The 27,115-nt window shown below is 33.9% G+C and overlaps 3 protein-coding genes across 4 annotated transcripts; all 3 read right to left on the reverse strand.

Moving 5' to 3' along the window:
* Positions 1-6,621: 6,621 nt before the first annotated feature.
* On the reverse strand, positions 6,622-7,979 carry LOC147411880 (HSP20-like chaperones superfamily protein). Its single transcript, XM_086456447.1, has one exon. The coding sequence runs from the start codon at positions 7,290-7,292 to the stop codon at positions 6,801-6,803; it is 492 nt and encodes a 163-aa protein (XP_086312573.1). The 5' UTR covers positions 7,293-7,979; the 3' UTR covers positions 6,622-6,800.
* Positions 7,980-10,707: 2,728 nt separating this feature from the next.
* Positions 10,708-15,771, reverse strand: LOC147411881 (phospholipase D alpha 1-like). 2 transcript variants are annotated; one of them, XM_086453397.1, is made up of 5 exons: positions 15,525-15,771; positions 15,276-15,385; positions 13,654-13,728; positions 11,650-13,540; positions 10,708-11,354 (listed from the first exon to the last, which is right to left on the reverse strand). In XM_086453397.1, the coding sequence occupies exons 2-5, from the start codon at positions 15,354-15,356 to the stop codon at positions 10,921-10,923; spliced, it is 2,481 nt and encodes an 826-aa protein (XP_086309523.1). In that variant the 5' UTR covers positions 15,357-15,385; positions 15,525-15,771; the 3' UTR covers positions 10,708-10,920. The 2 variants fall into 2 exon arrangements, with proteins under 2 accessions (XP_086309523.1, XP_086309518.1); XM_086453392.1 differs by lacking the exon at positions 15,525-15,771 and having other exon boundaries at positions 15,276-15,492.
* Positions 15,772-20,322: 4,551 nt separating this feature from the next.
* On the reverse strand, positions 20,323-25,749 carry LOC147411882 (phospholipase D alpha 1-like). Its single transcript, XM_086453408.1, is given in 6 exon segments — positions 20,323-20,626; positions 20,628-20,941; positions 21,477-23,364; positions 23,466-23,540; positions 25,047-25,152; positions 25,293-25,749. Coding segments are annotated over 5 exon segments (2,484 nt in total). The 5' UTR covers positions 25,140-25,152; positions 25,293-25,749; the 3' UTR covers positions 20,323-20,512.
* Between the last annotated feature and the right edge of the window lie 1,366 nt (positions 25,750-27,115).

The following is a 27,115-nucleotide window of genomic DNA, read 5'->3' on the forward strand; positions in this document are numbered from 1 at the left end:
TTTTATTGCAGGCCCTCCCACGAGCACAGAAAAATGAGAATATTTATATCAATGAGGATCACGAGGTAGAGCAAATTTTTGCATCTACAGTAACATATTTAATCAATCTTGCTTATCCTACGTGGACAACCTTTACTTATCAATCCCTAAATCTAGTGATGTATACAATGAAATAATTATGAATTATAAAAATTTACTTGATTTAGTAAGATTGCCAATTCCACATTGATGATGAGTCTTTTCACTATTTCCATGAAAATAGAGTTTTAATCTCTCATCATCTTTTATAAAAAAAAAGAATAGAGAAAAAAATGAAGTGAAAATATCCCTCATAAAAACTTACCCCGTAAAGTAAAATTTAGGAAATTAAGAATGAAAAATTACCCTGTAAAATCATTTTGTCATTGTAATATTATCAATAAAATGCAAGGCGCAAACATAACATTAACATTAACAGATGCATCCCATATCAAATGTCTAATAAGAAGATAGTGTAATATTTATTCAATAGCTGATGTAAATTAAGATTTTGATTAATTGATTCAAATTGACATGGAGAGAGAGAGAGAGATTAAAATTGGTTTCGGTTTGGTTCATAAGGATTCAGAACCAAAATTGCAAATTTTTCTTCCTATTAGTTTTGGTTCTCAATTGGTTCGGTTCTTAGAGACCCGAATCTAAATGATTCCAATAAAATGGAATCATAACCGTCTAATAGGTGTAGTTCCACATAAATACTGTAAAATATATTTTAGGATTGTCAATGGATCTGATTAGATCAGAATTCAAATCCAATCTAATCCAATAACTATAGCATTGTAAAGTATTCTAGGACTATCAATGGACCTAGTAAAATCTGAAATCCTTTCCAATTTAATCCACTAACTACTACTCAGGATCAAGGATTTGGATTCCGATAAGAATCCTATTTAGTCTTAAATTGAGATCGATTTTAAATCAACAATCTCTTGATTGAGACCAAAATTTTCTTTCAAAAATGTTCTTTCCATACATTTAAACGTCATAATTATTAGGATTTTTTTTTTATATCAATGAGAATAATGTATATTATATTTTATATAAAACTATTAAATCGAGCACGATTGCATTGTGTGAGACCATTTTAAAAATATTGATTTTTCGAATTGGATTGGAATAATACTTATCAAATCGGATCCAAACTTAAAATGATTGATTCGATCAAACCCAATAAATTTCTTATCAGATCGATTCAAATTCGGTATCCAATCAAAGATCAAATTCAAATAAATTAAGTACATTTTTTTGTTCTCATTATGACAAAACCTAGATGTCTAGAAGTTGTTAAGGTTTGAAACCTTTTGATTTCCACGAGGCTTACAAGAAATTTCATGTTACATACAATGGATCAAGAAAATAATATATTAATCAAACTACCATAAATGTGAAACACGTGAGTTTCAGAAACTTGGGTAACCAAATGTAAGGTTAAGTCGAGTGGGCAGAGAGCAGAAGATACATTCTAATCCAAATGTCAGACGACTTTTAAGTCTTTTTAATTTAATTTAATATCCCTAAATAAAGGACAGGTGTCAATAAATAAAACTTTTAAATATGGGTCCAAAATTCTGTTCACGTGGTGTTCTCTCAACAACCCAAAAATACAAAACTACCATAAGGTGCCATGAGAAAAATCAAAAACAAGAAAAGCCACAAACAACTAACCCAGTCCGCCCCTATGTTACCTAATTCATTATTATTAGTTCAAACCACGAACTGGTTCGAAATCGAATTAGTTCACAGTATTATATGATTTGTGTTAGATTTATAAAATCAAACGAATCACGAATCCACCAAATTTTGATTGGGTTTGGGGGATCAAACAATTTGGTTTGACGTATGAAATAATTTTTTAATTGATTCAATGAACCAAATTAATTTATTCTATTTTTTTCATTGTTTATATTTAAATTTTAAATTATTATATTAATTTATTTCTATCTAACTTGAAATTTTTTAACAGTATAAGTATTCTTATAAATTGTATACTTGACTATATATATATATATATATATATATATGGTCAGGTTCAAGGGCCATATGAGAAAACATATGTAAAAACTTTCGTTTTTAATAAAATTTTAAAATATGGGTTAGAAATTTTGGATTGAGCTGATTTTTTGTGAGGATGATCTTTATGATGGGAAGATCATCCAAAAAAAAAAAAATCAGCCCAATCTGAAACTTCTAACCCCATTAAAAGTGATTTTGAATGTGGACCGTCGATTTTTTACTAATTTTTATCACTAATTTGTAAATCACTTTTGATAGATTTAGAAGTTTCTGATTGAGCTGATTTTTTGTGAGGATGATTTTTTCATCATAGTGACCATCCTTGCAAAAAATCAGCTCAATCCAAAACCTCTAACTCTTATTTTGAAAAACGAAAGTTTTTTCATATGTTTTCTCATATGGCCCTTGAATCGCCCCTATATATATATATATATATATATAAACAATCCAATCTAAAGAACTAAAGTGAATTAGGAAAAAAATTATTCCTACTTACCCTTATGAACTGAGTTCATTCTAGAGTGGCGAATCTCAGACCCAAATTTGAAACAAGTAAACCGATGGACCATGTAACATAGGTCTAACCCACCCCCAAAAACAAAGTTTAGTGTGTTCCCCCCAAGTACGGTTAGGCTAAAAAATTTAGAGCTCATTAAATTGGGGCTAAGTTAGGACCTAAATTGATCAGTTTCTTATATATTATATATACGAATAAATTGCTCTCATTTCTAACTATGTTTTAAACTAAGAGGGGGATTAGATTAGACCCCTATTCTGATCAGGGGTATCAATGGGTCGGCTCCGATTTGTTTCGTAAGGAATGTATAAGTACTAGAACTATTATATTTTTTCGGTTCTTATTCTAAAATAAATAAATGCAATTAGAACTGGAACAATCAAGAGACACATGTACCCATTGATTCTGATTCTTAAGAATCAAATGAGAAAAAATATATCAAATCATTATAAAATATTTTTAAAAAAAAAAATTAATATATGATCTACAAAATTATGAACTTAGTAATTATTTATTCTACTAAAATTATAAGTTAATGACTTTTTTTGTTTTTTCAAAATTGAAAATTTTCTTCGTTACAAGTAATAAATTTTTAGAAGAGACGATCCATTTTAAGCTCCAATAATATTATATATGAAAAATTGAAGAAAAGAAAACCTTGAATCATTTATAATATAAAAAATTTTAAGCTCCAATAAATAATTTTATATGACAAATTGAAGAAAAGAAAATGTTGAATCATTTATAATATAAAAAGAAATGACAATAATAAATCGATTCTGGATAGCCACGGGTACCCATTGGATAGAACCTAATGGTTACGATTCCATTTAGACCCGACTCAGACTCTAATCAATACCAATAAAAAGGAATCGATTACAATAACAAGGGAACCCAATGAGTTCGATTAAATGGGTACCCATTGATACCCTTTATTCTTAATTCTGATAAAAAGTAGTAGCAAATTGCTTTGAAAAGTGTCTGAATTTAATATTTTTGTAAAGCCCAAAAATCAAACTGGACGTAACTGAGTTAGGCGTGATGGGGTTTTAAAACTGATCTAAGGTGCAGTCCACCTCTTTAGGATTGGGTTAGGATTCAACCAAGGCAACTAAAATTTTGGAGGTGAAGGATAAAAATGTTTCTATATTTCATGATTAATTAAGGGATCGTCAATTCGTGAAATTAATCGGCTAACCCCTAATTTGGAGAATTTTACAAATTTTTTGAAAAATTCGGAGAATTTTGTGACTGCATTCCAAGCAGTCAAGCACAGCCCTACTAATGATTATCCACGCCCCCCAGAAAAGTAAAACTATGGTTTTAAAACTTGGAACTAAAAAGTTCAATCAAGTTGACAACTCTGGATACCTTTTTGTTGTAAAACACATAGTTACACATGAAACAAGTTCGCACCTATATACATACAAACTAAGCAATACTTTTACTATGGCACATTGTGAGACTTACTAGTGTGTCTCCCCTTTGTGGGACTCTTTAGAGAACCTTTACCCCATTAACTTTCTTTTTCTGACGTTCAGTTCTAGGTATGGTGATATAAAGGATACCATCTTTCATTGATCTCATTGATCTTGGCGTCATCAGCTAACAAAAGTTTAGTGTTGTAATACTAATAGCTGTTTTTAGCTGATAAGTAGTGTTCATCGTCCGAGTCCGAGTCCGAGTCATTTGACAATCAAAACTTCGCCTTCAATGGTGATCTTCACATCTTCCTTGGATAAACCAGGGACTTCGTATCGCAATTTGTTGCAATTATCGTCCGCCATTAATTGGCCCACTAGACCAAATCGTGCCAAGGGCCCAAATAATTTTGTCAGCTCTTCTGATACTCGTAGTAGTGCATCCCCAAATCCCAACAGGAAGATTTCTGCAAATTTCCACAGAAGCATGGTTTGTAACTAGATTTGTTAAGTAGATCTTAAACCAACAGACTAAGATCAGATTAGTCAAATTAAATAATTCATTTTATATGCTAAAATAATGTATCTATAATGCACCTCAATGAAACATGAAAATGTGAATCACCTACTAGAAACAACATTATAGGTTTATAACAATGATGAGCGACCAAAATGTGCAATGAAATCATCTTATTTATCAGGACAATACACATTCCAAACTATTTGAAAGGTCGATTAAAAGTGTGTTTAGTAAATAAATTATTATTATTATTTTTCAAAAACACGATCTAATTATAATGCTACGTACCATGACGTAGATCACCAAATTTTGAGAACTTAAATTTTTTAAAAATAAGAATAAGAATAATAAAAGAAAGGATTATAGATATCAATAGCATAAATGTTAGAAGGTTAAAAAATTATAAAAAAAATCTACAATTCTCTATGCACTACCACGTCAGTGCATGTTGAATGCAATGTCCAACGAAATCAGTTCAACATTTTCCAAGAAATAAATCTGTGGTTATCTGTGCACTACCACTTCGGCTCAGTGCTGAACACGCAGTGTCCAACCAAGGCATTGTAGCACGACTCTTTCTTTAATCTTGTAAGCTATATTCTTCATCAATTTGATTAAAGAGTCCATTTTTTCTCATGTACACATAGGTTTAAGACTCTAGAGTTTGAACTTTGAGATTTGGAAAAAGAAGATTTCCAATTTTTTTCATTTTTTAAAATACTTGTGTTTGTTCTTCATTAAGGATTTCAAGAGTAGAAGAATAATTTAGATTTTGTTCTCATTTTAATTTGGATTGCCTCGGTTGTTCATATATTTCATTTGATGTGAAAATGATCCATGTGAATGTTTTGTTGGTACGATTTGTGTTTATAAGTGTAAATATATATTGGTGATTGGAAGATGTATAATGGATTTTTTTTGCAAGTCATCAAATCCTTTGAGAGGCAACTCCATATATATCCTCGTCAATTGAACTAAATAATAAGGGTTTAATGTTGACTGCATCAAGCCGTACTATATGATCATTTAGAAAGAGAGTCTGGATTTTTATGTACCCAGGGTGGAGGATTGAAACACTCCTCCCAGGGGCAAACTATAGTTGCGTGATAAGGTTGAATTGCTAGAAGATGAATGGTTTTAAGCAGAACATTCAAGGATATCTTTTTGCTTGAGACTGAAGCAAAGGGCATTTAGGTCATTTTTCATTAGTCTATGAGAGAAGACCTACGTGAAGGGGTAATGTCACAGTTCAAAAACATACATAGATCTCAAGTATTGACCAAAATGAGGGATCCAAAACGGTGTCCCGTACCTAACCAAGGTTAGGTTCACCTCATTTTATGCCATGTATCATTTTTGATGACCCAATGACTCTATGGATGTGATCCATTCCTCTGTGAACCTGCACACAAAGGATTAGTTTGATTGATGATATGCATGTATTGATTATAACATTGTCTTAAAAATGATTTTTAATTGTTAGATTTAAACTATTTTCAAGAACTTAGATCTAGAGGATACAAGTTATCAAACACTATGATTTTCGATGCGTAGGTTCACAAAGGGATGGATCACATATCCATATAGTTAATGGATCCCAAAAATGCCACGTGGCATAAAATGAGGTGTCACCTGACCTTGGTTAGGTACAGGATAGCATTCTGGATCCCTATTCTATATATCTGTAAGAAATAGGAGTTTGTCGCTAGGTATTTGACTAAATATGATCGTTCAGTTCCTATAGAAATCCCAGCAACCAAGCACTTTCGCTCAACAAACTACGGCTTGAATTGATTGCCTCGGGCCGGAATTTGCATAGTAGTTTGTTGGCATCAAAGTGTTAGTTGTTGTGTGCTAATGCGCGTCCGTTTTGAGGTAGGCAAAAAGTAGCAAGCGGAGCTAGAAGAAACGAGCTCCCTTTCGAACGCGAAGCTGGATATGGGTAGATGGTGGTCATCTTATAAATTAAATTTGGATTTAGATTGCCAAGGACTAGATACTAGTCTTTGTTAGAATTTTAAATGAGCCATTATTGGGTATAGTCTTGTATCTTAATGACCACGCGAATACTACTGCTAAAACTATGACATTGACATTCCATGCACCATGCATACGTATAACATTTAATTTGTGTTGTTTTTGCATACTCGCATGCTTGTTTTTGTCGTAAAACAAAAGAAACTTAAAACACATCAAACACCTACATATACAAACAAACCAAGTAACTTTAGCATCCCTGTGAGACTTACAAGGGAGTCTCTCCACTCCTTAGTCGATTACTAGTGCAACTTCAGTTAATCGGTACTTCCTTGACTTCCTTTGCTTGACGTTCAACTTTAGGTATGGTGATGGAGAGGACACCATCTTTCATTTTGTCCTTAATCTCGTCGATCTTGGAGTCGTCGAGTAACACAAGGCTAGTGTTGTAGTATATGTAGTTTTCGTCTTCGGAGCCCTCTTTGTCTTCCTCCATGCGCTCTCCTTTTATAACCAAAACCCCATCTTCTATTGTGATCTTCACTTCTTTCTTGGATAAACCAAGGACTTCATATCGCAATTTGTAGCATTTATCGTCGTCCTTCATTCGACCCATGAGACTAGAAGGTCCCAAGTTTTCAAAAAGTCTGTTTACGTTTTCTGATGCCATTAGTAGTGCGTCTCCAAGTCCGGATGGGAATATATTTGCAAATTGCTCCAAAAGAAGTGGTTTAAAGTAACCATATTTCAGAAGAATCATTCTTTTTTGGTTTGTTATTTGGGAGCCAAACCCAAACATCACCATTCGAATTAAATGAAATTAGGAAAAATATTTATTCATCAAATATTAGAATTTAGAAAACATAGGAGTTGAATTAATGGATATTATGAGTTCAACATGGATCAAACTTGAGAGGAAAAACACATGAATCCTTGGGATCATTATCTTTCATCTAGGGATCCATTTCATCTAAAGAACATCCTCTACAGGGCCTCACACACTGACATTTTTTCAAGTAGAAAAAAAGACTACATCTTGAAAAGTCCTAAATATGTCAAATGTGAGAGAGATGAGAATGCTATATAGGTGTTAGTTTGGGATAGAGCTGTCGATGGATCAAATCAGACTCGAAATCCGATCCATTCCAATCGGATAACTTGGAGATCTAGATCAATGTTTTCGATTTCGATCCTTATTGATGATGATGATGATGAACCTCTTTCAGAAGCATTAGTAGTAGTTGAAAATCTCCTCGTAATTTGGGATTCCCAATGTTGATGTATGGCTATGGGTTTGCGAAGCACAGCTACCTTTCTTTCAAAAATACGAGGAGACAACAAAGGAGTAGCCACCACCACCACCCTTTGCTGTAAATTATTCAGAGCCATTCGAGCTAATGAACCCATCTCTCTCTGTGTCTGAAAATGAAGAACACCAAGAGCTTTAAGTACTTAATTTATAGAGTTTTAAGCCCTTTATTTGAATTTTGAAAGAGGAGGAAGAGAACAACATACATTGAAAGAGAATCATCTGGAACTGAAAGGATACACTGACACCTCCTCCTCAAAACCACAACAACTGTATCTTGGAGACTAATGTAAGCTAACGCACGTGGCAGTTCTGTGTATCTCGTACGAGGCCACGTGTTTGTCATGTTGTGCCACTTTCGATCAAGCAATTTTTCCCTCTTTATTTAATTTGTCTTTTAATATTTTTATGTTAATTTCTCATCACTTATTTGATTTAATCTTACGTTAATTTTTTTTTCATATGCCTGTTGCAGCGATTGATTGTTTGCTCACAACGCTGTGAGCTAATTTTCTCACAGATCAACACCGTTTTGATACGTGGCACTGATGACATTAGCAATAATAATAGAATTTTTCTCTCTCCTGCCCATGGTAAAATACCGAAATTTCCTAGTACGACCATCTTGTCACATTCAAAAATATGATCCAATATAAAAGTGGTGTAGATGATGAAATTCTATGAATTTCAAAAAAAAAATTAAATTAAATTAAATTAAAAAGGGTAATTTTTCACTGTTTTATTTTTATTTTATATTTGAGTGCTTGATGCATGGCTGTCCATTTTCAACACCATTGATCAAACTTGAAATATATATATATATTTTATCAAGGATTTTTTCTTGAAATGTAGAAGGTTGTAATGTTCGATTGCCAATATGATAATGTATGTGGATCCCACAATACTTTTTAATATTTGAAATCTAAAATTAAAGATATTCTGAGTAGTGAATATGTGGGTAGGAGAGAGAAATTTCCTTCTTATTACTTACGTCATCAGTGCCACATGCCAAAATGGTGTCGATCGGTCTGTGAACTAACAATCAATCTGATGTAGCTAACTTATGTTTCACAACTTTTCTAGATAGATATAAGTTCATTATTTTTCATGGGTTGGGTTCTTTCCATGGGTTAAAGTATAAGATATTTTAGAAACACCTCCCTATAAAATTGGTGATGTTAGGTATACCCCTTGAAAAATGCAAGATTAACTTGACGTCCTTCACCATAAGTTAACATTGTTTTTCTTTATGATTTAACAGTGGAATTTTAATATTTTTCAAATTTTGATTTGATAACTTAAATATTTGAAGAGCATTTTGAAAAAATTCATAATGTCACAGTTAAATCATTAACAAAATGTAACATTGACTTATGACCAAAGGGGTAAGCCTAATCTTGCATTTTTGCAAGGGGTACACCTAATATCACCAATTTGACAGGGGGATGTTTCTAAAATACCCTAAAATTTATAATGTACAAATGGTTATCCCTAAATTCTGTAAATCTCTTTTCTCTTTTATTTATTATTGATTGGCATTTTATTTTTAATTATCAAAAGGGTAAAACTGAGATATTAATGTAAAATGATCTAATAAATGCCTTCATCTTCCAACCTCACTCTAGTTAAAAAAGCATCAATTTCCTTTTCAAATCAATCATTTGCAAATTGTTGAGTTAAATATTTTACTTGTCATGTCCTCCAATCTTTTGACCTAAATTTTGGGGTGTTTTACAAAACACCCCCTGTAAAATTAGTGATATTGGATTTACCCCCTTGCAAAATGTAAGATTAGACTAACCCTTTGACTGTTAGTCAACATTGTTTTTTCTTGATGATTTAATAGTGAAATTTTGATTTAGTAATTTAAGTATTTAAAGTGTATTTTAAAAAAAAATTCAAAATTTCACTATCAAATCATCAAGAAAATGCAATGTTTGAAATCAAGGGGATAAGCTTGATCTTTGCTTTTTGAAAAGGGATACACCTAATATCACTAATTTTACAGAGGGTGTTTTTAAAATACCCTAAAAATTAAATTAGGATTTTCGGAGAAATAAAAGACAGTAATTTTGAAAGTAAAGATTAACATATTATAGATACGATTAAGACAAGTTTGAAATCAATGAAATGTTCATCTCAAACAAGTTTTTATATTAAACGTAATCTTTGAAGCCCTAATCAACTTGTAAAAATCTTAATTGGACCCTTGTTCAATCCCTTCAACCAACAAAATACGAGGCATAACAATAAACATAAATGTACCGGAAAAATACCAAATGGGGATCTTGGGATAATTCATGTACTTTTTAAAAACAATTGAACCCATACATTCCACAAAATAGCAGAGATCAGCCAACATTAGATCTAATTGCCACAATTAACTATTATTACATGAACGATCATGAATTCAGAGGTTTTTAAAGTGACTATTTCGCAGGTTTAAAGAACTAATTGGAAATTATCACTTTAGACTTGTGAAATAGTCACTTTAAAATTGCCGAATTCGTTATCGTTCTGAAATTTTCTTTTGACGAAAACATGATCATTCACGTTTTGATAATTAAAATAAACAGTTAGCGAAAATAGTAAATAACTCATTTTCAACTCACGAAATGGTAATTCTAATGGTGTACTTTGTTCCATTTAAGTATAGAGTCTCTCATTATTTGCTGTGAAACGCACACATTATAATTTCTGTTTGTAAACCGGTGAATCCAATTACTGATTTACAAAATTGTCGAATGAAGATTCAGAAAAAAAAAAGAGGAGTTCTAAACAAGAAGCCACAAAAGATTGGTTACTAGCAAATGACCTGTTTTGGACACTAATTTGAAAAATGGGTATAGAATCAAATTTCAACCAAGTCGAGTCGACCAAGCTCCAAGAGGGTGCAGCGAGATTAAAACCATGGTTACAATAATAATAATGACTTATTGCCAATTTGCCATTCTATATAATGGCTATTAACTGTCACAACTGTTATAAACATCATTTACAATAACTAGATCAAATTTAGACAGTTTGATCTCATATGAGCACTTTTCAAATTACAACAGAGAAATTAATTATTAACAATGCTGATATTAGAGTGGAGATCCAACAGTAAGTGTGGAATGTGTTTTTAAGTAGTAAGGATTGGAGGAAGATCGCCAGATTTGGCACCAAGAACGCGGGCCTTAGTGTCAGGGAAGAACTCGGTACCTGCCACCTCTTTCAGCATTCCATCTTCGGTGATTGTGATGGGGTAGCTGATCAAGTGACTCGGTAGGTCATGCTCCAATGTATTACTCGAATACAAGGCCCAGTTTTGGTCAGCGACATTGTTCACCTTTCTCACACATTGCACGCTCTCGGGCTGGAGAAAGGGTTCACCAAGCATGCCTAGGTGTTCATGCCACAATGCCATCCGAAAGCCATGAATCTGACCCCTTGCGGGTTCCTTGGTAGCTAGATGATATGGTTGGAAGGCTCCCATGGCTATCTCAGAGTCCCTCCCACCATCCATCGATCTCTGATTAATGTTGGCAGATCCAATGATTATGTACTCATCGTCAACTACAAAACAAACAAGGGAAACAGATTGAGAGTTTGATGCACCACAACTGATAAAACTGGAAAATCAACCAAAATTTAATTGGGTTGATTAAGTAAGGAACTCGATTTGTTCAAAACAGACCATATGCCTATTGAATTCCAAATTAAGTTGGATTGATTAATGTCAAATAATCAAATTAATTTTAAATAAGGACCATAAATTAAGGGAATCGTTCATCATTATATGCACTTATAAATTGACTAAAGAATATCTCAAAACAAAATTCAGAGGTACATCAAATTTTAATGCTCTCACCTATCATCATTTTTGCATGGACGTAGATCATGAAACGCCGAGACTCCTGAGCCCTACTATAATCTGTATCAGGATCCGGTCTCTGCATTGGTATGTACTCGCCGCTCTTCCTTAATTCACGATTCCCGAGGCAGAAGAACGACAAGTAATCCTTGGGATTTGCCTGAATCCCCTTAGCACGGAGGGCTTGAGTGATATCGGTGTACATCATCTCCATTGTCCTCTTCTGCCAATCTAATATTGCTTGAACTGATGCGCTCTCCGGGATCCCCTCTGGCCACATAGGAACTACGACATAGACGGCAAACATCTCCCCTGCTTGAATCTTACTAACAATCTTTAATGAGAGTTCCTTTGGAATAATATGCAAAGCACCAATATCCTCAACCTTAATGCCATCACCTGATTTCCAACTGTGTGAACTTCCAAGGAAATACTGATTTTCAATGTAAATGAAATTTTTTGCTCGTCGAATGGCGTTTATGTAAGCATCTTGAATGCTTCGGTCGATGATATTGTCTTTCCCAGAAATAAGCCCTGCTTTGGCTGCCTCATCGGGTGCATCAGGGAAGCCAAAAACGGCCCCACCATCAATGGATCGGAATAGCTGAACGTTCCATGTTTCATGGTCTTCCGGCAATATAACTGGAGAGGAGCGATTAATTATGTTAGCGAAGTCACTGATACGAACAAGCAGGTCCTTCCTGCCTTGTTTCATCCATCTATGCTCGAAGTTTTCCAAGACATCCCAAGCAATGGGCCCTTCTAGCTTGCAATGAATGTCGTGCCATGGCTCCCTCGGGCCTCCTTTAGTGATTGATGCACCAGGGAAGTTGGGCTGATGGAAATCATCATGGTGAGTGGTGTCCAATGTCCGAAAAATGGAATGCAACGGTGTGTCGTATCTCCCGTCACAAAGATCGATACCCCCAACAAAACTCACAATCCTCCTCTGTTGTGACCCTACGGTAGGGATCTCAACATCAACGATTACGGTCTTTTGGTGATGGGTGAACATGGTAGAAATCTCTAATCCTTGAACCACGCTCCTCCCATTATCGGGATTACGGGGGCACAAGACACAATGAACCTTGGTATCCTGGAAGTAATTCGCCGTTTCTTCATCATGAGTAGCCATTAATCCATCCTTCTTAAGTGGACCAACAGAGGTTCTATCATCCCAAATAAGCATAAGAACTCTGACACCGTCATTTGCTTTCTTCTTCAGTAGATTTCCAAGAGTAATGTCCCCTCCTGGCTTACGCCTCCCCAAGTCCCTCACCAAGGTGATCTTAGTATATACAGACCACCCTGTTATGTAGATCAAATGCTTCGCATTAGTGATGGCATCAAACACATCCTCCCAACATCGGTGGGCCTCATAATGCTTGCCTTCTGAAAGAGTGATTTTCGGGGTGAAGTTGTCAGGGACATGGGCATCTTGATACAGAGTAACTCTACAACCCTCTTTTTGCTTGAAGAATGTATAAGGGACTCCAGCGAATTTAGGACCACTAATCCCACGAGACCAATCAAGGTCATGAGTGACATCGTAAAATTTCAATTTTACATGAATCTTGGCACGCCCATGTACGGGATTACGGTTCTCATCCAAGATGTCAAGCCATTTATGAACTTCATTCCCTCTTATGATTTCCTCGACAGGTAAGTAAGCTCTTCCAATCAAGGTTGCTCCAATAGGATCATTGTTCTTGACCGTAAAGATAACGCTAGAAATCATATGAGCACAATATATGTGAAATGACTCGTTCCACCGGGGGTTGACTCGTTCATTTTTAATCAGTCTGGTTCGGCCAACTCTAGCTTTTTCTAGATCAATTGTTGCATAGAGTCTGGTACCAAAAACATTCTCCTCAATGTCTTCCAAAACCTATAAAAAGGATTTCAAGATGTTAAACATGAACTAAATTAAAGAATGCAGAAGACAACAAGTTCATAATTTAAATGAAAATTAAAAATGTCAATATTTTAAATAAAGATGACCTCAGACTTGCAGCAGAACAACAGTTTCTTGGCCTTTGAACAAAAATTTTCTTCTTGAGTGGGTTCGCCAACCAACTGTCTCCAAATTTCCAATAAGAAAAAGAAAAGCAATAACAGAAAACTAATAAAAGAAATGATTTCAGAGAGAATAAAGCAAGTAAATCTAATGAACAAAAGAACGATAAGAGTACTTTCGACGAAAAAAGAAAAAAAAAAAGTTTCAAATTTGTTCAATATTTTCTCTTATACAAGTTTAATGAGAAGAACAAGGACTAAGATTTTCTAGGCCTCATTGAAATAACTGCACATCAAAGATAGATGTAGCGGATTTGCTGAAGTCTTCTAATGCAAATCCAGCTCTTCATCCATCGAGCACAACCCCAAAATCGAATCTCGAAGAAACACAATACAAGAGGGGACATCCCAAACCTTGAAAAAAATGAGGCTCATCTAGAGTATTAGAGAGTTGGACAATGAAGGTCCTGGAGATTTATCTACCAATGAGAATGTATTTGGATACATTATTTTCTTCTTGGCTAAAGAATGTATTTTGATTCACTGAGGACTAAATGATATAAGGTATCTAGCATGGCTTCAAATCTCATCCTTGACCAAGACAACTCACCCGATAAGTCTTGGTATTGTCCACCAACCAGACGAATAGACAAGTCAAACGTATCAGAAAAGATTTATAACCATGGTTCATTATCTCATTGTTGAACGAGACAACTCAAACATATCGGAAAACTCGTCCTCGTTCATGAACAAGACAAGACGTCAAAATGAGTTTTAAAACCATGGTATATATCTAGACTTATTGGGGTGGTAAACGATATAATAATAATAATAATAATAATCAAAGCTATTTAAAAATATGTTCATGTGTTCAAGAATCCTTCAAAGTTCTTAACAATCTTGGCAATAACTTACTATTGATAATCAAACAATAGAAGAAACCCAAAAAAACCCAATTACAAAGGGAAATTGGTACATTTATATTTCATTCACAAGTTTTCAGTAAAAAAATAAAATAAAACCCATCAAATAAATATACCATTAGAATCTAAAATCAAGATTCGCATTTGCATACATGTTAAAAGACCGTAAATTAGAATTTTTTTTTATAAGAATTTGCAGATCTTTGCAATATAGGAAGCAATGTAATAATAACTTTTTCTACTGTCTATATACTGAATGAATAATATTCAATCATAAAATTTTATTTATATAAATTAATAATATTTAAAGTATTAAAAATAAAACAACAAACGCCAAGCATTTATAAGAGAAGACTGATATTTTTTTTTTTTAATGGGGAACCTAGATAACCAACCACTGCATAAGCTTAACGAGGGTAATTTTGTAATTTTGGGATACCTTCACTTCAATACATTACATGCGTTACTTTTCTGAGAGAGAGAGAGAGAAGAAGAAATTTCAAAGTTAAAAGGGTGAATATTTGAGATAGCCCCTCTATGTTTTCAAACTCATGGCTAGCCCTCTTGAACTCTGTCTTCTCTTATAAACTAATAAAATGACCTAAATGTCCTCGAATTGATTCGACTCGTCAGACAACTGAAACTGTGGTTACAGACAGTAAAGGTCGATTCAAAGTTGCATACCTTTGTAGCTCTGTCAGGAAGTATTACGGAATCAGCTCCGAAGATCGTGGCATGAAGCGTACCATGGAGCAGAATCGTCATTTTCGATTAGCGATTCGAACCGAAGAGATCTAAAGCAAAAGGAAAGAAAGAAATTGAAGTAGTTATCTAACCTCAAACTTTACAATCTAGAGACTTCTTTTTCAGAACGATTTCAATTTTGAGAAATTATAAGGAACAGAATGGTTTTTATAGAGGATCAAACTTTACCCAAAAAGAACAAACAGACAGAATCGAAAGATATTGAACTTGAAGAAAGAAGAAGTTTTCTTCTAAGAATGTTGGTTTGATCAGAGCAAGAAAAACATCTTTCATCTCTCTCTCTCTCTCTCTCTCTCTCTCTCTCTCTCTCTGTATTAGAAAAAAGAGACTGAAACCTAGAGATAGAGATAGAGATGAGATTCGAGCTATAAAGATGAAAGAGAGAGATAATAACTATTCGAGAGAAGCTCAGAAGCCACGCCAAGAAGATCCATTGCTGCGGGAAGAAGCCAAAGCAACTGAAACGCTCCATGCTTTTAATTTGAACTTTTAAATAAATATAAATAAAAAAGGGATATTTACGAAAAAGTGATCAGCTTTTAACAAATTTACGATTCCGTCTCACTGTTCATTTTAATTACCAAAACAGTGAGGATAATGAATTCGAAGGTTTTTCCAAGTATTTTGAATAGTCAAATCGGCACTTTAAAACCGTCGAATTCGTTATTATTCTGAATTTTTTTAAAACCAAAACGTGATCATTAACATTTTGATAATTAAAATGAACAGTTAGCCGAAATTGTAAATAACCCTTTTTCAGCTCACGAAACGGTTAATCACCCTAAAAAAAAATGGCTACAGTACAGTAGTACCGCCCAACGATGTTTTTAGCTCAAGGCCAACAGCTGTTTGACATGTGGTGCAAATGATGTAAGCGAGAGAAAATTTATGTCTCCTACCCAATATGGAAAACAAAAATTTCCTGATGGGATCACTTATGACAATCAAAACCATGATCTGATGTGGAGGGGTTGTATAAATCAAAATTCCTTGGATCAAGCTTGAATTTATATTTTTTTTACGTAAAATCTAGAAGGATGTGATGTTTGATTGTCAATGTGATAATCTATATGCGCCAAAGGATTTATTTTAAGATTTGAAATCTTAAAATTAAAATTTGTGGGCGGAGGATGTGCAAACAGGAGAAAGAAATTCTCTCCATTTCTGATGTTATTTGCTCCGCATGTCAAAAGGCTGTTGGGCTGTCTCACAACCCCACTTTCCAACGATGTTTAAGACTTGCATTAGACAAGACGATATTCCTAGAATTGCCTAAGAAATAGATCTGTGTTGACAATATGATATTCCTTGGAGCATCTCTAATGCTAATGTTATATTTGTCTTTTACAATTCTTTTAAAATAATAAAATGAAAAAAAAAAATAACATATTTGACACATGCCTCTCTAATATTTTAAAATAAATAATTTAAAATAATACTTTTTTATGCTTTGAATGATAATTTAGTAAAAAGAAAATAATTTAAAACATATTTTTTTTCCAACACAAAAAACATTTTAGCAAATTTTGAAATATTCTAAATGCAATGTCTAATATAGAATTACTTTTAGTTTATTTCATTTTTGAGAATTTACATGGCATGTGCATTCAAGAGTGTTTTATGAGAGACAATTCCAAAATGTGAGACGTCATTAGAGATGCTCTTAGTAAGGAAACCTACGAAACCATTAAGGTTTGAATAGTTAAAATAAAATAAAAAAAACCAAGTTCCTGAATATCTTTGGGTGTGGAATGCTTTCAAAGCCTTATATATATATATATATATATTCAAATATTAATATTTTATTATTGTATTAGAGTTCGCGGTGTAGGCATCCACTTTGGGATTAAGAAGGTAAAAACGAAAAAATAAGAAAGTTGAGAGGTATTATTAAAAGAAATTAAGGTTAAGAGATAAAAGATGAAAAATAATGAAATGGATTAAAGGAGTAAAATAGCAAAAATATGATAATATTAGAGAAAACTCACAAAAAGTATAGTTGGATGAGATATTTATCATCATTAACCCTACAGTTGTGTTTTATTATAGAAAGATTTACTAGTTAGACTTATCTGCTACAATTCTATTACAAAAACTCCCTTATTTTATCAAGTTTGTTACTCGGACAAACCTAACTTCAAGAATCAGACTAGCATGACTAACTTGGTAAGATTTCAAATCGTACTAAGGGTTGTCGGGCCTAAATGAATTATTAAATGGACAATTCAACAACACACAGCCTTCTAGATTTCATGGAAAAAAAAATCAGATTAAACCAAACTAAAAAAAAAAAAAAAAAAATGAACTTGATCAAAGCTGGTGAAAATTGATGGCTAATGATCTCTTGAATTTAGAACTAAAATTCAAAGGTGAAAATTTATCTTTTTTCAAGAGAAAATAAAAAATCAAAGTTCTTACAATTTTTTCCTCTATAACCATGTGGTATCAAATCATGTTTTTGAATGCCACAAATTGATGTAGTTAGATCCACTCTAAGGTTTGTTAAGTAACAAATTAACACCCTCAATTTGAACTTTACGGCGTGGATCCCCACTCCAAGGGTAGTTTTTAAAAAAAAAATGCGACAATTAGCTCTGCTCTGTATTATAATAGATGCTTACTTAGACTTTATCATCTCTTGCTAAAAACATATTAAAATTGATAGATTTCAAGAAACTAAGCACACTTTATTTAATAAATTGTGCATTAGTCTATAGCTGTAATACTTTATATCCATGGTTTGTTTGCATTTTTGAATTATTTATAATGTCCAACAACAAATAAAATTTTGCCAAGTATTTGTGCAGTCTGTCCCCTTATTTCTTTTTCCTATTTCATGGAAGTTTTACCCTAAAAATTTGGGTTGTTGAACAAATCTTGCTATTGCAAATGTGATCATATGCTCCCACTACATTTGTCAACATTCTTTCCATCTTTCTAATTGGAATTTCAATAACATTTTTTTTTTTAAAGAGCATAGTTAAAGAAAACAATGGAAGAGAGGATTTCTTTTCCCCTTAGTTTTTCCAAATTATAATAAAATCTCTAAAATTACAAAGATTTAGATATAACTTTCAATCAATTTTGTTGATTTGTAACCCCGAATGACAAATGAAAAATGATACACTCATAATTTTGAAGATTTAATCGTAACATTTTGATCTGAATGTCTGATTTGCCACACTATGATATATGCATCTTGGACATTTCAAGAGAATCTATCCAATGTCAAGCTTGAAATATCTCGTTGTATTGGCATCTTCTATAGTAATCTTTCTATTGAGTATATGATCCTTGGATTCAATTTAATGTAAAATAGTACATCTCCATACGTACAAGCTTGAATTAAATTACTTAAATGAACGAAACAAGATCATCCAATATGATAGAAACTTTGAATAGCTGACCAGTAAAATAAAATACCTTGCTTCATCCAAACTATGACCATTTTAAATTTACAAGGACTTGGACTAATTGGTCTCCCAGACACAACCTTAAGCTGTGTATCTGTCAACCTCCGATATACCTGTTGTTGGTTTATGGTCGTAACTTGGGTTTTTTGGGGGTATCTTGGTTGTCTGTACGACTTTTGGGGGAATTTTCGTAATTAAAATACATGTGTTTTACCCTAGGATGCCATATATATTCCAATTTTCAGAAACCCTAAAAGTTGTATTGTATTTTCATAGTTTTCATCAATAAAAAATTATCATCGACGCCTGCGGATGTAAGCAATTTTACCAAACCACGTAAATCTCTGCATTATTTGTTTTCTCTGTTTTAATCTTTCATAGTTTATTGATCTTGATCAGTCAAAGGGAGCTTTTCAGTAACACCTGTGTACTTTAGTATATGTTGTGAAGGAATCAAGACGACCCATATTATCATATAATAGTGCTTGATGAATGAATATCCTAAACATCAGTTAAAAGTAAAGAAAATTTACAATAAATGACTTTGAATGGGGCACAAATTTCCAACAATCTTTATGACGTAATTTTTTTTTTTTTTTGTGATGAACATTCTATCCCATGAAAAGACTGGCCATACCTCTGCTGTCGAGGAGTTGATAATGTTTGCAACGTTTTACCTCCCCTATTCTACATAATCAAGAATCGGGGCTTTTACGATCACTAGCCAATATTATATTCTCATGCCTTTCTTCCTATATTGTTAGATGGAAAAATATTCTTTCTTGTCTATTTGTTCAATGTTGGAATCAAACCTACCTACGGTTAATGCGACTATTTCAGTCTCCACCCCAATTAAATTCCTTTCTTCCAACACAAAGGAAACAAAAAAACCAAATCCTTTCTTCCAACACAAAGGAAACAAAAAAACCAAACCTTACTTCATCAGGTATGTAACAGGAACTTCAAGTAAATAGAACACCTTTAAGTAGTATTAACTATCAATACCTTAACATTTGAAATTTGGAGCCCTTGTTGAAGTTGGCTGCATGCATTTTGAATGACGCTACCTACTCATAAACTATGCAGTAGACATCACAACAAAAAAAAAACATCAGACCATTACAATAATATCTACTACTTGGAAAGAAAATTGTTCCTTTAGAGAAACTAATAGTTTTTCTTTCTTTCTTTCTTTCTTTCATTAACTCAAGGGTAGCTGTGTCTTTTCACAATTCCATTCAACCGAACTATCCATTTTCAGTTTTCACCCTAAGAAATAAATAAAGAAATATGCAAAACTGAGGTGTTTCCTATAGTTTCTCTCTCTGTTTTCCTACATAAGAATTTCAAAGATTTCATAGCTTTTATTTAATCTATGATTCCGTTTTGTGGTAAAAATGTTTTTATTAGAAGGCAATGGCAGATACATTTCCAACAAGCACAGTCACTAACTATTTTCTCAAAGTACAAAATTTATCTTTAAAATTCCAATAATACAATAATTTGATTTATTTGACTAGCAGAAGATTTAAAAATAAAATAAAATAAGAAGCTTATGGTTCTTAAAAGGGAAATTCCATTAGTTGATTAAGTGCACCTCATGTGCCTCAAAACTAGTTATAATTATTGTAGTTAACATCCATCTCTATAGCATAAGTTCATAATGGCACAACCAACTAGTGCAGTAACCAACAAGGAAGTCAAGAGATCAATTACTATATCCAAAATTATGTAAAAATGTCATTATGTAGTGAGGATGGGAGGAAGATATTCAGATTTGGTACCGAGGATGCCAGCCTTGGTGTCGGGGAAGAACGTCATCCCGGGAATCTCGGTGATTCCATTGTCGGTGACTTTTAATTGGGTAGCTAAGTAGGTGTCCTGGCAATTCATATATTTCCTCACTCGAATACATGACCCAGAGATTGTCAGCGATCATGTTCACTTTTCTGATACACTCTAAGCTCTCAGGATGGAGAAAGGAGTCATCACGCTTTTCAAGGTGCTCATACCACAATGCCATCCGGAAGCCGTGGATCTGACCCCGGGGTAGTTGACTATCAGCTAGATGATGAGGTTGGTATGCCCCCATGGCAATCTCAGAGTCCCTTCCACCATCCATTGATCTCTGGTTAATGTTGGCAGATCCAATGATTATGTATTCATCGTCAACTGCAAAAGGGCTCATGTGAACAAGTATCGAGAATTAAGAACCAGTTGAGTTGACAATATTCGACCAAGACTTGGGTTAAAAAAAATAAGGAAATCTGTTCAAAATAGATTTTGTGAGTTCCAAGTTGAGACAGACTGGATGAGTCACAAGTGGGGGATAGAATTTTCAAAAATAGAAGAGGGCTTCTATTGCCACACCAACTTTTGCTAAAGCCACCCCAAGATGTGTGTTAATTCTTTGGCATTTAAATAGTCATGATAAAATGACGCACTAACATGTGCGCAATTGATGTGGCAAGTGAACAGAACCGTAGATCTTTTCTTTGGGATACACGAGGAAAAAAATCTATGGTTCTGTGCACTTGCCAAGTCAACTGCGTACAGACCGCATATGTGTCAACGCGTCATTTTATCATTAGTCATTCAAATACGAATTGGGGTGGCATTAGCAAAAGTTGGTGTGGCAATAGAATCTCTCAAATAAAATTCAGAGAAGCTACTTGGAATTTTACAAACTCCAGAAGTGCTCACTTACCAATCATCATCTTTGAATGGACGTAGATCATGAAACGCCGAGCCTGCTGAGCTCTACTATAATCCGAATTGGGGTCTGGTTTCTGCAGTGGTATAGACTCTGTGCTCAACTTTACTTCGCGATTCCCAAGGCAGAAGAATGCCAAGTAGTCCTTGGGGTTTGCCTGAAGCCCCACATCATTGAGGGCACGAGTGATATCAGTGTACATCATCTCCATTGTCCTCTTCTGCCAATCTAATATTGCCTGAACTGATTGGCTCTCTGGGATTCCCTCTGGCCACATAGGAAGTACAACATAGACGGCAAACCTCTCCCCTGCTTGAATCTTACTAACAATCTTTAGGGAGAGTTCCTTTGGAATAAGATGCAAAGCACCGATATCCTCAACCTTAATGTCATCACTTGGTTTCCAACTGTATGAACTTCCAAGGAAATACTGATTTTCGATATAAATGAAATTTTTTGCTCGTCGAATTGCATTTATATAAGCATCTTGAATGCTTCGTTCAATGATGTTATCTTTTCCAGTAATAAGGCCGGCTATGGCTACCTCCTCAGGTGTGTCAGGGAAGCCAAAAACAGCCCCACCATCAATGGATCGGAATAACTGAACATTCCATGTATCAGGGTCTTCTGTCACTATAACCGGAGAGGTTGGAATAATGATGTTGGGAAGGTCTCTGACATTAACAAGTGGATACTTATCAACTTGCTTCAACCACCTTTGCTCAAAGTTATACAAAACGTCCCAAGCAATGGGCCCTTCTAGCTTACAGTGAATGTCGTGCCAGGGCTCCCTCGGACCACCTTTAGAACTTGAAGCATCAGTGAAGTTGGGCTGATGGAAATCACCATGGTGGGTTGTATCCAAGGTCCGGAAAAGGGGATGGAAAGGTGAATCATATCTTCCGTTACAAAGATCAATACCCCCAACAAAACTCACAATCCTCCTCTGTTGTGACCCTTCAATAGGATCACCATCCACCACAACAGTCTTCTGGTGATGAGTGAACATCGTAGAAATCTCCAAGCCTTGAACTATACTCCTCCCATTATCAGGATTACGGGGACACGAGATGCAGCGAACATCGGTGTACTTGAAGTAATTTGCAGTATCTTCATCATGTGTGGCCATCAATCCATCCCTCCTCAATGCACTAACAGAAGTTCTGTCATCCCAAACAAGCATATGAACCTTGACACCTTCACTTGCCTTCTTCTTGAGCAAATTCCCAAGAGTAACAACTTCGTTCAGATTTCGCCTCCTCGCGTCCCTCACCAATTTGATCTCAGTATATACGGACCACCCCGTAATGTAGATTAAGTGCTTTGCCTTAGAGATGGCATCAAACACATCCTCCCAACATCTGTGGGCTTCATAATACTTGCCTCCTGAAAGAGGGATTTTTGGGATGCAGTTGTCTGGGACATGGGCATCTTGATACAGAGTAACTCTACATCCCTCCCTCTGCCTGAAGAATGTGTTAGGGACTCCAATGAAGTTAGGACTTCTAATCCCACAACACCAATCAAGGTCTCGAGTAACATTGAAAAATTGTAACTTCACATGGATCTTAGCACCCCCATTTACAGGATCATGGTTCTCATCCAAGATTTCAAGCCATATATCAAGTTCATTCCCATTTAGGATTTTCTCAACAGGCAAGTAAGCTCTTCCAATTAGGATTGTCCCGATAGGATTATTGTTTTTGACAGTGAAGATAACACTAGAAGCCACATGGGCACAATATATGCGAAAAGACTCATTCCACTGTGGATGGACCTTCTCTTTGTAAATCAGTTTAGTCCGACCAACTCTAGCCTTTTCAAGATCAATGGTTGCATAGAATCTGGTAAGACCAACGCTCTCCTCGATGTCCTCCAAAACCTACAAGAAGGAATTTTCAAGGTGTTTAGCATAAATTAAGAGAATGAAAAGAAGATTACTTGATAATTTGAATGAAATGTCATAATTTTAATAAAGATGACCTGATGGTGGCACAACAACACTTTCTTTATCCTGGAAAATAACCTTCTCTTTGATGGTGTTTGTGTACCAGCAGTCTCCAGATTTCCAGTAAGAAAGAAAAGTAAGACAAAAGGGTAAAAGAAATAAAGCTAAATTACTAAAAGAAATAAGTGAAACCATGTTGGGTTCACATCTATCCACAAAATATATGATGGATTTCAGAGAGAGAGAAAACAAGCAACTCTACATCTGAATGGAGTGATGGCGTTTAAAAAAGGACATTCTTTGACCCCAAAAAAGTGCAATTTTGTTCAGAATTCTCTCTAATGCATGGTTGTTTAGATAGAAAAACAAGAAATAACATTATCTAGGTTTCAGTAAAATGATTTCACATTAAAGATCAATGTACAAAAATTCTTTGGATTCTTCACCATTACAGAATAACAATCATCACTACAAGCTATTTTAGAATATATTCAGTCCTTTAGAAGTCTTCACACCAACTTTCCATTGATTGGCACTGATTTCCAATAAAATAATACCGGAAATGTAGGTGATATATTCAACAGAAACTCTTAAGTTCCAAAGAAATGGAAAATCCAGTTATAGAGGACACTGGTAAACTCATATTTCATTCACAACTTTCTGACGAAAAATAAAATATATGAAACAGAAATCATCGATTAGATATACTTTTAGAATCTAAGATCAAGCAGACTAAGGCACTTACATGTTCATAAATATATCAGAAGGTTCGTAATGGTGTTCTTGGTCTTTAAAAAAATTTAGAATGATAAAATATAGGGCATGCTTTTAATAGAGATGCTAAGAATTAAATACCAATGCAAGAACAACGATAAACTATAAATTTGAAAGTGAAGCTTTTTAAGATCTTTGTAACCATACAAAATGAAAATGTACATAAATACATAATTGAAAACCTTTTGCCGAGAATCTTTTAATACTAGTATATTTTGAGAGTTCTAGACTCTGGAGCATGGCTAAATCTGTAAATGTAGCAACTCTGCACACAGAGGGAAAAATAAAGACAAACTCAAAAAAGAAATTCAACAGATTAGAGCTAGATAAAATCCAAGAAACTTTTCATCGGAAATTTTCTTAGAATTTGCTCTCGATCTTAAAAGCTCTCAGAAACTTTAATTATCATTGTTATTTAAAAAGCTTTCAAAATAAACAACTATTGTATATTTTCTAAAATCTTTGCAACTTTCTCTTGGAAGTATCTTATAGTTTAGGACCTGTTGGATCACCATTTTGAGCCACAAAAATACCTTTTTTTGGCACACAAAAAAAAAATGGCACCAACACAGCTGCTTATTAATCAAGAATCTACTCAACTACATTCAGGAGTTTTACAAAATCATCACAAACATCTTCCAGAATCCAGAACTCTCAAAGTGGAGGATGTAAATTACAGAAGATTTTCCTGAATGTTCTACAGATCCTGGCAGAGACCACGTAAATCATTATTTCTTATCTGCTTTTCAGGAAAAATAAGCAAAAAATTTACACTTGAAAAAGCAGAAAAATCAAGAAAACAGATTAAACATAATCCCTCAGAAAGTTCACACATCAGATACCTTCTCGTACACACCTCCTGTAGCTCCGTCACGATGCAATAACAAATCAGCTTCTAAGATCGTCGCGTGAAGCGTACCGTGGAGCAGATTCATCACTATTCCTCGCCTTTAAGAGAAACAAAAACACCACAACATTTCAAGTTCAAGAATGATCACTTTAATGAACTAAAACTAGCAAAGAAACAAGAATTACAGACTCCAACAAAGCGAACTAAGCGAAATTGAAGACGAGATCTGACATGAAACCTTAATAGAGAGTTCTTGTTGCTAAAAACTTCAATTTACGAGATGGCATTCCATCGAGCGGATTTTATAGGAGGACAGACAAAAGGATTCGTGAGAAATTTGAACTTGAATACAAAGAGTTTCTTCAGAGAATCTAGGGTTATTAAAGCAAGAAAAAAATCCGTTAATCATCTCTCTGTTACTCTGTGAAGTAGAAGAAAGCAACCAAAACCTAGAGAAAGAGAGAAAAGAGAGAATCTGATACGAACTTAGCTTCAAAGAGTACTGCAAGAGAGATGAAAAGTAGGAGAGAGAGAAGATTTCCAATAGAAACTCAGAAGAGTAGCCAAGAAGAAAAAGATCCATTGTTCGAAGATTAAGGCAAAGCAACTCCTTCTCTGCGTCGCGTAAAGCTCAACATGCTACCATAGTTTTCGAACCAGAGTTTTTGAATCGTCTCGGTAACCTCCAAGACCGAGTTGAATCGGAAGAGTCATCTCGTTACACTTTTAAATCGGTTTGTATTGGATTTAAACTTTAAAGTAATATATTTATTTATGAATTAGATTACTAGATGATGAATCAAAAAATATTATTTCATTATTTGCATACAAACCATTATTATATCGAACATTTTTGCAAAATATCCATGTCAACTAATATCTATAGAACATTTTTGCTAAATATACAAGTATTTGAAACTCTATAAATTTGGGTTCATTTGAAGCCAAATGTACGTTATCCACATTTTATTTTTATCCATTTGTTTTACATGAATTTTCTAATTTGATCATCAGAATGCAATCGCAGATCCCGACTAGTGAAGTAAGGATCAACAAACCACCACTTTCATACTAAAAAAATTTCAGGGATTAAGGTAGAGAAAGTATTTTCTACCCACACAAGGCATACTACTTAACAAAGTGGCTCATAAAAATGCTGATTCCAACAACAATTCTAACATTGTTTAAAATATTAATTGAGATCTAACACTTTGGGTAAGTTATCTCAATTTTTAATATTTCATCCATCCGAGCCTATTCCGTCTAGATTTTGATGATTTCATCCAAGCCATCTCAATCACATCTACGATATAAAATAACACTGAGTTTTCAAGTAGAAAGTAAAGCTTAATCCATTTTCTCGAGTCTTACGGTTATTGAAGAGGAAATTTAAAGCTTAGGAAGGCATGGATGTGCTTCCTTAGATTCTTTTAGGGAAAATTACTCAAAGGATCTTAGAGGAGGAATTTCTTTTTAAATAATCCCTAAGTTTTCGATAATAACTTGATAGTCTTCTTAATGTTCTCTCAACCTTAACTCACACATAATGTTCTTGAAATAGTCGAACTGCTCTTTTTTCTCATCTTTTTCATATATTTAGGTTTTCCAACAGCAATTGCTATCATTTTCAACAATATTTTATCATGAATGACAAATGGAAATAATATAATTATAATTTGAACATTAGATGTATTTTTTGATTTATTTCTACAATTTATAACAAAAATGAAGAACAAAGTTGATATTCCAAAATATTTATAGTATCGAGCTCACCATTTTTTATTGTCAAGTTCAATATTTTTTATTTTAGAATTTGACAATTTAAAAAATATTAATGTTGAACTTGATAATAAAGAATGGTGAGCTGGATGTTGGTAAAATTCACCTGTTTTTTTTTTCTTCAAGTCTTTTTTTACTAAAGTACATGAAATATTGACTAAAAACTTGACATAACAACTTGTGTCGATAATTTCAAACCAAAAGAACTATCCTTGATCGATTTTCATCTAAAAATAAAGTAAAAAAAATATTATTCTTTTTACACACGTCTTCAAAATGTTT

The sequence above is a fragment of the Akebia trifoliata genome, chromosome 1 (assembly GCF_017979445.1).
Source record: "Akebia trifoliata isolate Shusen 1 chromosome 1, ASM1797944v1, whole genome shotgun sequence".
Taxonomy (NCBI): domain Eukaryota; kingdom Viridiplantae; phylum Streptophyta; class Magnoliopsida; order Ranunculales; family Lardizabalaceae; genus Akebia; species Akebia trifoliata.